Below are 12,753 nucleotides of genomic sequence, written 5' to 3' on the forward strand. Positions count from 1 at the left end.
AAGCATGTTCCAGGTTCATGGCCATAGCCATTCATCACTCCGTGATACTTTACAGAGTCCCGGGCCCCGTGTGCTCCCCAGTCTTTCATTTTAGCTTGGCACTTTAAAAAGGGAAGAGGGTATATCCATGCCTGAATACACAATGTTTCTTCTTAAACCAAAACGGGCATGCTTCTGTAAATACCTCATCCTGGCTTAATGAAGGTGAGAGAGGTTGTCAGACTGAGTCTTTTTAACTGGGTTTGTATTTTCAGAAGTTTTGTTGTTGTTTGTAGCTACTTTGAGAATCTTTCTTACAATTTTCGAAGATAACCTACAGATTTCTGAAGGTTGGTTACGTTTATATGTAGACATATTATTATTTTGATTAGGAAAGCTTGGATACGATTGCCTTCTAAAAAGAAGGGAGAGAGTGATTCCCCTTAGCATTGAAGGAAAGCTTGGGAATCAGTTTGCTTCCTGGAAGAGGCTTGGCCGTGTCCACCTGGAACTGGAATGCTCTGCCTTTCAGGGTGAACAGCTTACCCACCATCTCTGCTCTGAAGTTTAATGGTGCCTTGACCATGGCAGTTGGAACATCCACAGGGCAGGTAGGTGTGTGTAAGCTGGAAACTTCACACTTTGGTGTTCCAGATACACATATGTATCGTGGGAAACAGCCACATAACTTCTTCACTGTGGGAACAGAAAGTGAAGCATTGCACAGGGGCGGGCAGAGGAGGTTTACAGTGTGAGTGCACGAAACACAGTTTATTCTCTTATTATTTATTAGTTATTGTATTCTTTCCACACGGACGACTGTAGACCACTGTGCCCCACCCTGTACGTTTGGCCAGAGTGGAAAGAGTACTCCAGATGCTGTATTCTGTTACAGCCGTGGGCAAACTACGGCCCGCAGGCCAGATCCGGCCCGTTCGGCTGTTCTATCCGGCCCGCGGAGCCGAAAGAGCGGAGGGTTCTCTTGCTCTCCCCTCCGCTCCTTTACTTTGAATTTATATTAGTTCACACAAACACTCCATCCATGCTTTTGTTCCGGCCCTCCGGTCCAGTTTAAGAACCCATTGTGGCCCTCGAGTCAAAAAGTTTGCCCACCCCTGTGTTAGCACCTTGCGACACTTTGGTTCTGACCTCAGTGCGTGGTCTGAGAGGCTCTTGAGCGGAACTACAGGAGGCTATGTTCTCTTGACTCAGGTTTAGAACTATTTTCCCAGAGTGCCCTGGGACAGAATTCTGTGGTCAAAACAGTTTGGAATCTGCCAGATTCCCACTCTTGGAGATTCATAGTGCATTTAAATATATATTGAAGGCTCTGAGAATTCCTGTAGACAAGAAATGCATTGAATACATATTTCCAAAATGTGTTTGCCCCAGGCATCTTTCACCTAGCACTACTTACCAGATCCCCTGCACAGGCGATCGTGGCACAGCTCAGCGCGAGTGGAATGGCTGCAGAGGTTTCAATCCATCCCTCCCTCCCTCCCTGCCTCCCTCGCTTCCTGGCAGAGCCCATCCATTTGTCAGTTTGCTCTCTCCTCAGAACAGGTCCGAGACCTTCTTTATGTCTGTCATGTTTGTTTCTGTCACTCGCTGGGACAGTGCCTGGTACATAGTAGGCCCTCAGTATATGTATTTGTTGAATTCCCAAATGACACAAATTCTTTTAGGGTTCCTTTTTGTTCCTGCCTTAGTATAGCTCAGTGGTTCTCAATCTTGGTGTGTTTACAAACTGCACTCGGGGTTGAACTCACACAGCCATGCACTCTGAGGGTAACGAAAGAGATTTCTCAGAGCGTTTTTGCTGGCTGACTGGGGTCTTGGTACCCTGGGTGAGGGTGTCCATTGTGCTCATAAAAAGGCAGTAGAACAAATGGCAGCCACCTTTGTAACTTAAAAGTTGCTTTTTTTTTTTTTAATATATTTTATTGTTTTTTTACAGAGAGGAAGGGAGAGAGATAGAGAGTTAGAAACATCGATGAGAGAGAGACATCGATCAGCTGCCTCCTGCACACCCCCTACTGGGGATGTGCCCGCAACCCAGGTACATGCCCTTGACCGGAATTGAACCTGGGACCCTTCAGTCCGCAGGCTGACGCTCTATCCACTGAGCCAAACCGGTTAGGGCTTAAAAGTTGCTTTTTAAGATAAAACATTTAATTTGTTTAAACAGAAATAACTTATTTTTTCTTTTAGGTCTTATTATATGATCTTCGCTCGGATAAGCCACTGCTAGTTAAGGATCACCAGTACGGGCTGCCCATCAAGTCGGTCCATTTCCAGGATTCTTTAGATTTGATTTTGTCTGCAGACTCTCGAATTATCAAAATGTGGAATAAGAACTCAGTACGTATGTTTTTGTTGAAATTTTTATTAAAATAATATTTTCTTAAGAATATTTGATGTTGTGTCCCCTAAGCTCCAAGTATGAATTAATAAGTAACAAAATCCTATATTACTGGCTTTAATCTGCCTCTGCTTTTCATTTCAAAACCTAAGTATTTTGAGAGAAGTAAAAGATTAGTTCATCAACTAAATAGGAAAACATTCGTTCAGAGTTTTTTGCATTCAATTAATAACAAACTTAACATCTTTAGTCCAAAAGTGTCGCTCTTTTATTTTATTTTTTTTCTTTTAACTCATTCTTGAGATGAAGCGGGTGGAAGGCCAGCGGCCTCATTTGGTGTCTTCAGGGCGAGCACCAGCCCTTCCCGCGGGGCTGCCTGCTCCGGGGAGAGGTGCCAGCAGCCCATCGCAGCTCGGCTCCTGCTCAGAATCCCTGGCTGCGCGGGCCATTGGTTTCGTGTTCACTTTCTATTTTCATTCCCCAGTTATTGACCTTTCCTGAGCTTACGTCCTTGTTTCCCCTGGATCTGTGGTGGAGATGAGAGTTACCTTCGGGAGTTCTGTCCCCCCCCCCCCCCCCCCACCGGCCCTTGGAGCTTCTTGGTTCCAGTGCCTCGGCTGACGCTAGGGAGAGGAAGGCTTCCAGCTTGCCTCGGTCTCGGCAGAAGCACCCGATGCCACCGGGAACCGACTCAGCTGCTTGCATTTGGCTTTGGGTGGGGAGGGTTTTCTTGGGAAGTTGCGTGGTGCTGTGGGCTGGGTTTTCTCTGCTCTTTTTCTGGTAGCCCAAACTTATGTACTTGAAACAATACCTGTTTTTAATGCTACAAATGGAGACTTTTTTTTTATTCATAAAATATTAGGGAAGTAGCAGTTACCCTTGATCTGGCTTCCCTGCTTGTTCAAGGTAGTGAGTGATGTCGGTTTGGATGGACCCTCCCAGGCCCTGAACTGCGGCAGGTTTTCCCCGATGTGGAATTCGTCTTCTTTGTCCCATACTGTTACAGTTCTTTTCCCCCTGCCTTTTCCTTCCCGTTTCCCTTCCTGCTTCAGTGGGAATTTGAGAAGAAAGAGAGGTAGCTGTGTGAATCTCATTGTCTTGAATTAGAACTTGGCTGCTGTTTTTCACTGAGCACAAAATACCCGCCTTCCCCATACTTTACCCGCCACCCCCCACCCCTTTGCCATGGAAGCCTCTGCTAATGAGTTAACGTAGCAGGAGCTGGAGGGGTTGTTGCGTCGGCTCTTGAAGCCAGCGTGCTGTTAGCTGCGCAGTAAGCTTTATTTTGGCGTTGCTGTTGTGACTAAGCGCACCCGCTTGACCAACACCCAGATCTCTTGGTTTTGCTTGACTGTCTTTCCTTGTTTATCTTTCTTATCACCTTTCTCCATACCCATCTTATCTTCTGTCTTTTTGTCTTACTTTCCTTCTCTTAATTTTTTAAAAAATATATTTTTATTGATTTCAGAGAAGCAGAGAGAGGGAGAGAGAGAGATAGAAACATCAATGATGAGAGAGAATCATTGGTCGGCTGCCTCCTGCACGCCCCCACTGGGGATTGAGCCTGCAACCTGGGCCTGTGCCCTTGACTGGAATCGAACCCGGGACCCTTCAATCTGCAGGTTGACGCTCTATCCATTGAGCCAAACCGGCTAGGGCCCTTCTCTAAATTTTTAAACAAGCACATTTCCCCTCACATTTAAAATAAAAATGTCTTAGGCTTAACTATATAATAACCATCACTTTTTGTATTTACAGGGTTTCATTTTGCAAGTGATTTTGTGTTCATCATCTCACTCAGTCTCCCCAAAGCCTGTGGTTTAGGTGTGGGAGGTAGTGTCCCCTGTTTACCGTGCTGACCGTCTCACCTTCTTTGGTTTCCCTGAGTAACACGCTTCACCAGGGTGTGTTTCCCAGATTAAGAGAATTTTTTTAAGTTGATGTACAACTTTATTTTAAACTTTACCCTTTTCTTTTGTGTAGACATTATCTTAAAAATCGTATTTATTTTCTTGGATAAGTCACCTCCCCCCCGCACCCCCCTCCCCCCCCGGGCCTCAGTTCCTTTGTCTCTAAAATGAAAAGTATTTGATAAATTGATCAAATGAATTCTCTAAGGTATTTTTAAAACTTAAATTCTATGATTCTAATTAGATGATTGTATTTCTTCACAAACCAGTGTGTGGTTGAATTACATTTCCAGTATATTTTCTTTACGGGAGATTGCCCAAAGCTGTCTTCCTTGAACTAATTACCGATTCCTTTTTTGTTTACTCTTTCAGGGAAAAATCTTTACCTCCTTGGAGCCGGAACATGACATTAATGATGTCTGCCTCTATCCCAACTCAGGTAGGCAGTCTGTAGCCATGGCTCGTTCAGTGGGACAAATCCAAACTATGCTTTATTTGGTTTTAAATTTAGTTTCTTAAGACAGGGTTTGGCTTTGTCAGGACCGTTCTTGGATGTTGTATGTACTTGGAGAGTCCAGAGCAGGAAGTGGGGGGGTGACTCAGACGTGCCCTCTCAGTGACTCAGTCCTCGCCAGCCTCCCTGTTAGGAGGGACTGGTGGCAGAGCGTGGGCAGGTGGCAGGTGAGAGGCTGCTTTAGCGAGCTCTTCAGCTCCTCATGTGATGAGTGATCGTGTGTGGGAATCCAGGGGGGGCTGGGAGAAGTCCGAGGGTGCCTGATAACACACGGGCTATGAAACCATGGGTGTTGGCACGTTGTATGCAAATCACAAGGCAGATTTCAGGATCTAACCATACCTTCCGGGCAGATCTCAGAAGACGGAGGTGGGTGGGGTCTGAGAGAAAGTGAGAATAGTTCGCATTCAAGCAGTGTTGTGCCCTGAGGACAGATACACAGATAATTTTGATGGAGACACAGGCGGAGCAGGGAAATTCTGCCGTGTGTCCAGACAGCACTCGGACCTGCTGGAAGGGGCTTCAGCCACAGCAGCTAGAGGAGGCCATAGAGTTTTCGATTGCGTTGAGTGTGGAGTGATGAGTGCGATTTGGTTGGTGGCGTTGGAGTGAGAGGATCCAGGTGAGGGAACAGTACAAGAGCAAGAGACTAGGGGAGGGGAGGGGAGGCCATGGCAGTGTAGGCGAGGCCACAACATGATACCGTACAATCTGACATGATGTGGGGCTTACTTGGGGAAAGGGAGACACCGCGTCCCCGGGTGTGGTTGCCCTAGAGCAGTGGTCGGCAAACTCATTCGTCAACAGAGCCAAATATCAACAGTACAACGATTGAAATTTCTTCTGAGAGCCAAATTTTTTAAACTTCTTCTAACGCCACTTCTTCAAAATAGACTCGCCCAAGACGTGGTATTTTGTGGAAGAGCCACACTCAAGGGGCCAAAGAGCCGCATGTGGCTCGCGAGCCGCAGTTTGCCGACCACTGCCCTAGAGGAATGAAGTTGGAAGGCCGGTGGTGGTGCACAGAGAAACATTGATCGGCTGCCCTCTGCATGGCCCCCACTGGGTATGGAGCCCACAATGCGGGCGTGTGCCAGCGACTTCTCAGTGCATGGGTCAGGCGTCCTCCAACTACGGCCCGTGGGCCACATGCGGCCCGCCGAGGACACTGATCCGGCCCGCCGGGGGCCGCTGCCTGTCCTGCTTAGCAGCCGACACTTCCCGGGCCCGCAGTGCGCATAGGAATGTGTTCATAGTTTTTTTTTAAACTATAGTCCGGCCCTCCCACAGTCTGAGGGACAGGGAACTGGCCCCCTGTTTAAAAAGTGTGAGGACCCCTGGCTTGGGTCAACACTCAGCCACGGAGCCCCTCCGGCTGGGCAAGGTGCTCGCTTTGTTGAGTGACCACCAGGTCTCTTCATGGCAAACGTACACTTTTCTGAAAGGCAAACATTTTAAGAGTGACGTTTTTGGACGGAGACCATGACTTACAGTCAGATAACTGATAAGAGGTTAATCAAACACGAAACTAGCCAAATGGTTTATTTCATGCGACAGCAAGCACAGTCTGACAGGTACCCCTGCTTCCCCGGGCTGGGCCCCCGCGGGTTGCTTCACATGCTCCCTGCCTCGCCCTCGCTTCAGCACGCCTCTCCCCCACGCTGCTGTTTTGTGCCTCATCATTATGAGCTGAATCATAAGTTAGAAACGCTGAAATGTTTCTCTTTATCTTCTCTCTTACTCATTTTGGAGTAATGAAAGCCGAATCATGATTACTGTTGTGGAATGGTTTTCGGAGCCGAAGGCCGCTCAGAATATTGAGAAATGGTCCCGCCCTCCTGCTCCTCCTGCGCTTCGACTCTGCTGCTCATTCAGCCGGCTCTGTGGGTCAGGGCGCCCGAGAGGCGGGGCTGCCCTTGGACTTGGGTGCGCATCAGCCTCGCTCCGTGCTTGCTGAGCGCGCGCGGCGGGCAGAGCCCCGCCCCAGCCCTGTGCTGGCAGAATCGCTGGTTCCAGAACCACAGGTGGAGAGAACAGATCTCCGCTCGGGAAGACCTCCTTCAGGCTGCACAGCTGTGCAGCTCACCCGCCTTACAGGGCTGTGGGGACTGCTCTGCTGTGAAATGTGACGTCGCCTCTTATTCCGTCAGTGTCCTCCCGTGCAGAGGGAAGAGGGGTTCGGGTCATCTGTCATGTCCTTGGGGCCCTACCCAGTGACATCACGTGCTCCCTACTTAGACCAGACTTGAGCACGTGGGATGGGAAGCTCCTGGCACGGGTTCACGCCCTGCTGCCTCGCCCATCACCACCTGAATGTCGGCTGCACTACCCCCAGGCTCGGCGCGGCCGTCTTCCTCTTTACCGTTGGTTTCAGGCCTGACCTCCTGGGTCGGAGGTCGGCTTGTATCTGTCCACATGTGGCCAAGTGAGATCCTGCTCCGTGTGGGAAACATCGCTGCGTTGAGTTCTTTGGTGTCGTTAGAGCTTCCCGTGGTTTGTCGGGAGATGTGGTTGTGTTCCCCCGTGGAACGTTCACTGTTGAATGTTCAGTGTTCGGGGTGGCCAGTGAAGCCAGGCGGAGGGGATTTCCTCGGCAAGAGCCTTCTCTTGGTTGTGACATGGCTTTGCAGTCCCCAGAACGTCGTCTTTAATCAGGTCTCGGGGTCCGGAGGCCCCGGCCTTGCTGCCGTTGAGACGTGGGAGGGCATCACGACCTCGGAGCACCCGTCTCCAGGGCCAGATAAGGCGCCCGCATGAGTACAGGCGATGAGAAGGTCTCTGATTTTGGTTTTGCTTTGTATTAGACACGCGTTCCTGCTTTTCTTGACCTCGCTGCCTGCTTTGGATGTTTTCATGGTGGGGGTCTGTGGTTGGGGCGGGTGGGCCCCAGCTCAGGGCCAGCTCCCACCGTGGAGTCGTGTCCAGATGGGCTTCTGCTGAGAGGCCTGCTTTCTGATTAAAGTTGACCTCGGCTCCGTCAATCTCAGTCCTGTAACCGCGCAAGATCCCTCCCACAGCTTTTGTGTTAACGGAAGAGCACCAAAACACTGTTTAAAACAGAACCAAATCATCGTCCTTGCCATGTGGCACGTTCAGTTTTGATCATTGGTGTGATAATCCGAACATCTTCGCTCTGTGGATTCCTCTACTGTATTTTACGAATGGGTTTTTAAAACAAGTATAATTCGGTTGATTTTAAAAGTGTAACAAACAGAGCTCTTGAGTTTGCACTTCAGCTCTAGGTTCTCTAGCTCACAGCAGGACCGGTTTTGAGCTCTGGTTTTTCATCTGTAGAAGAGGGGTGACGGCAGTTCTCGCCTCACAGTTGGGTTCCCTGAGATGCCATGTGAAGGCGCTGGGTGATCATCAGGGACTCCCCATGGCTGCTGATTCCAGTTCGTTAACGTGCCTGGTGCTGGGAGGGGCTGCGAGCGGGGCGCAGCTTGGGGGACTGGGGAGCAGTCTGGCCGATGTGGCGCAGAGCAGAGGGCGGAGCTGAGGCCCGGGGCACACGGGCTCCTTCCCCAGAGGGAGGCTTCGGAGGTGGCGACCGGGCTCACAGGGAGACCCGGGTTGGACGCCAGGAAGTTGTCCCTGCTTTAATTTTGCTTTCTTAAATGCCGGCCCGAGGAGACTGAATGGTTAAGCACTCTGCTGGTTAATCCGTTAAAATCCCCCCGAGAGTGGATTAGTTTTGTATAGTAGGAGCTGTTAGATTCCGTTTTGGTCTTTTCAGGTGTGGCTACACGTAGCATTCCCCTTCAGTGGCTTTGTGTTCCGTTGGTGTGAACTGGAATGCAAACGTGAGGAACTGCTTTGCTGTGGCGCTTTGGGGGGGATGCTTTACCTTGGTCCTGTGGTTCCTGACGGACAGAAAGAAACCTCTCTTCTTAACTTCCTCATTTTTATTGAGCACATTGACACTCCATGCTGTCGGTGTGTCTGAAGCGAACACTGCCCCCTTAAGAACGAAGGCACGCTGTGGGCCTGCGCGCTCTGCGGGGAAGGCTCCTTCCGCAGCCAGGACAGGCGCTCCCTGGCCCCGGGGAGCCCCGTCGGGGAGGCCAGGGACAGCCCCGCGGCCTGACCCCAGGTGCCCTGTGCACCGTCCAACGTGGCAAATTGGAAAACAAGTCGGAAAGGATACTGTTCTTTTCCCACGTGCTTACCTTCTCGCTGTGTTTATTTTTAGGAATGCTTCTCACCGCCAACGAAACCCCCAAGATGGGCATCTATTACATTCCGGTAAGTGGTGCAAATAGGGGCTCAGATAAAAACAGGAGAGGGAGAGGGAAAGGTGCTTTATTTCTAAACGGGACATACTGAGGGACTTCGGGTCTGCACGCCGCTGTGGAAGTTACACACCGCGGCTCACTTTGCTTCCTGGAGCCGTTAAAACAGTGCGTCACCTTTCTTCCGGGGGAAACTACTTCATATCGCATTGAAATAGGCAGATTTCTTCAGATTTACATTCCTTCTCAGGAATCTCATAATCTCACTTTCAGCTGTTAGTGATCAAGGTCAAGTTCTGAAATAAAAGTCTAGTACTCTTTTGGTCATCTCACTGGAGTTAGTTTCTTTTAAAAACAAGTGACAGGCCTAGCTGGTTTGGCTCAGTGGGTAGAGCGTCAGCCTGCAGACTGAAGGGTCCTGGGTTCAATTCTGGCCAAAGGCACATGCCTGGGTTGCGGGCTCGATCCTCAGTGGAGGGCATGCAGGAGGCAGCCGATCAATGATTCTCTCTTATCATTGATGTTTCTCTCTCTCACTTTTCCTTCCTCTCTGAAATCAATAAAGAAATATATTTTAAAAAAGTAAAACAAAAAATATATAAAAGAAACCTGATATTGACATGAGCAATGATGGCATGCAGTGGCAATCCTGTCTTTTTTTGTTTTGTTTCTTAAAGAACTTTTCTCTTACCTGTCCCGGGAGCATCCCCACCTTTACCTTTTAGTTAACCGTAGGAGCGGAGCTTGGGGTCCAAACAGAATGCCACAGGGCACAAAGTTGGCATTACATTATGGCCGGCAAACATCTCCCTTTCTGAGATTGGGAAGGGAGAGTGAGGGCGCTGAAGATCAGAACTAGAGTGGCGAGCTCTTTGGAACCACTGTCAGCCTCCAGTTATGAAAATTCCCCATGTTTCTGATGGGCCTTTTAAAAAATACAAATTTTTATTGATTTCAGAGAGGAAGGGAGAGGGCGAGAGAGATAGAAACATCAGTGATGAGAGAGAATCATTGATTGGCTGCTTCCTACTGGGGATTGAGCCACAACCCTGGCAGGATCCGATTTGTATTGTGGGAGGAGACTGGCTGAGCCACAGGAGGATGGGTTAGATAGGCTCTCGTCCGTCCGTCCGTCCGTCCGTCCGGAAGCAGCGTTCTTTAGGAAGAGGACGGTGCCTGTGTTACCTGGGCCAGGCCTCCGTTCGGGTTGTTGGAGCGAGCTCGTGGGGCTCTGGAGTGTGAGAGGAGTCTGATGGCAGGCCGTGATTTCAGAGGTCCCTTGTCCTTGAGCTGCCAGATGGCACGCGTCCGAGGTGTTCATCGAGGGGGCCCTGCATCGATGACGAGAAGGGCCTCCCCTCCCCCGCATTACAGCCTTCTCCCGGGTCAGCCCCCTTGGAACATCCACTTCTCGTCCTGGGGGAGGTCTCTGCATCTTCCTCCGGGAGTGCTTGCTGTGCTTAGATCTCACCGCCTGCCCGGAAGCTGGTGTCTGCAATGCGGAGCCTTTCCCATGTCAGAGCTCGGAGTCAGCGCGGGTGGGGGGAAAGCACTCGCGGGGTGGAGGGCTGCTGACCAGGTGAGGAGCCCCTTTGGGGGTGTGTGTGGGGGGGCAGCCCTGAATACGTTGGTGGTGAGGCCATCTTACCGCTGGTGCTAAGTGGCAGCGGTGCGGGTAGCAGTGGGAGGATTGTCAAGGTTGGAAGGCAGGCCTGGTAACCGAGTGGGGTGGGGAGTGAGGAAGAGACAGGAGCCGCAGGCGACAGCCGGGTCCCGCGTGGGTCACTCTGTGCGTGAGGAGGGCATTTCCTGAGTCCAGGAAGGGAAGGGAGTAGCAAGTTCTTTTCCCTTTTGTATTGCATTCTGCATTTTATAAGATGACCTTTGAAAGGAACAAACACCTGGAGGTTTTTGTTTATGCAAACCATGTATGTATATTCCTATATATTCCAAGTGTTACAAAGTATAAGAAAAGAAAAACCACTGTTTCTCCCTTGATATTATAAGCACTGTAATATTTGGATATACTGTCTTTCTGTCAGTTATGCTGATAATGTTATGTGTGCAAAGTCAGGTTTTACATACAAATTTGTATTTGTAGAAGTATTCTAAGGCTTTAAAATGACTTATAGCATTTTTAATTATCTCCATTACAGAATCAGAACTATAGGGGACCCATTATTCACTTCCAACTCTCCAGATCTATTTCTCAGGGTGGGTTTTATGTTCCAAGTAGTAAGGACCCTAATTAGCCTGGGTGAGAGGGCCGGATGCTAGCCAGGTGGTGAGAAACGGCTTTCTTGACAAGTGTTAGCTTATCTTACAAGACCTTAATGTCGGCTTTCTAATTCAGATTTGACAGAAAGCTGTGAAAAATATCCTGAGACGACTCCCAGGTGACTGTGCGTGTGGGGACAGTGCGAGCACAAGTTATTTGTGCTCAGCTAAGCCTGGTGCTGGGACTTGTCCTGAGTGTTCCTTCCTGACCCACATCCGCCTGCTGCCTCGCACCGAGTGAGGTTCAGTGCCACGGCCTTTGCCTGGAACCTGCTCTCTGTGATCCTCCTTCAAAGCAAGGCGAGCCCGGGGGCCTGACCGCCTGCCATTTCTCATCAGATTTCATCAGATTTACCTAGCTGATGCTTGGCACAGGGCTCACTTGAGGCCTCCAGGACCAGAGAATTTGAATACGTGGTTCATGCCATGTGTGAAAAATGAAGACAACCTAATATTCTTTCAGCTTGTTAATTTTTGCCTTTCTGTCTGATACCATCTTCCTTGAATACTTAACTCATTATAGATTAAATGCAAGTCCTGATTCACTCACTCTGCCACTTACAGATTCCCATAGCTAGCTAGTCTTTTATGACCCAACTAGAGGCCCGTTGCACGAAGATTCGTGCAATAGGCCTTCCTCCCCCTGGCTGCGCACTGGTTTTCCTCCGGCACCTGGGACCCAGGCCTTCACTCCGGCCACAGCAGAGAAGCCAAGCCTCTTCAGTCTTCAGTCTTCAGTTGGGCCGGAGCCTTCAGTCTTCGCTCCTTGCCTGCGTATGCAAATTAACCCACCATCTTTGCTGGGTTAATTTGCATACACATTCCCGATTGGCTGGTGGGTGTCACGGAGGTATGTTCTATTTGCATATTTCTCTTTTATTAGTGTCAATGGACTTTCTCCGGTCTTCCCTGTTTTCTCAGTAATTCACTTTGCCTCCTCAGAGACCAGGATCTGTTATTTGGTTCATTTGCTCTTTAAATTTGAGGGCCTAATTCACCTGCAACTCCTAAGACTTAAGGCCAGAAATTGTTTTTCAGGTTTGGTTTTCCTCTGAAATGTAATTTAATCTTAGGTTGGTTCTTTGTACTTAGCACTGTTGGCAACTGTGTGGACTCCCGAGGGACTTGGGTCTCCTTCGGCACCCAAACCCAGCCAGGGGTTAGTGTCAGTCCAAGGCGAGCCCCGTGCACCCCCGGCTCCTGAAGCACTCATTACCGGGTAGCTGATTGCTGGCATGCCCGATAACATGTGTGCCAGAAGATGATTTTATACGTTAGGATGAGGATCAGTTCCTTTGCTCTGACAGTACATCTAATCAGCCAGGTCTGAGAACCCTGGTGTGATGCAGCCGTGTTTGGGAGTGCTGGCAGATTGCTCAGAGCAGTGCCTTGTCCCAGAGATGTCGTGGCGATTCTGTTAAAGGCTAACAGAAAATACAGAAGGAGGATTTGAAAGTAAGGACACAACTTCTGTTGGAT

The 12,753-nt window shown here is 49.5% G+C and overlaps 1 protein-coding gene across 1 annotated transcript in view; it reads left to right on the forward strand.

Annotated features, from left to right (window-relative positions):
- The window catches only part of NOL10 (nucleolar protein 10), a 68,568-nt gene that overhangs the window by 19,176 nt on the left and 36,639 nt on the right, over positions 1-12,753 (forward strand). The window contains exons 10-13 of the mRNA XM_080685501.1: positions 512-590; positions 2,191-2,340; positions 4,624-4,690; positions 8,958-9,010. Coding sequence (XP_080541627.1) covers positions 512-590; positions 2,191-2,340; positions 4,624-4,690; positions 8,958-9,010 — 349 coding nt within the window. The remainder of the gene's footprint in view (positions 1-511; positions 591-2,190; positions 2,341-4,623; positions 4,691-8,957; positions 9,011-12,753) is intronic.

Source organism: Plecotus auritus (genome assembly GCF_963455305.1).
Source record: "Plecotus auritus genome assembly, chromosome: 8".
NCBI classification, from domain to species: Eukaryota; Metazoa; Chordata; class Mammalia; order Chiroptera; family Vespertilionidae; genus Plecotus; species Plecotus auritus.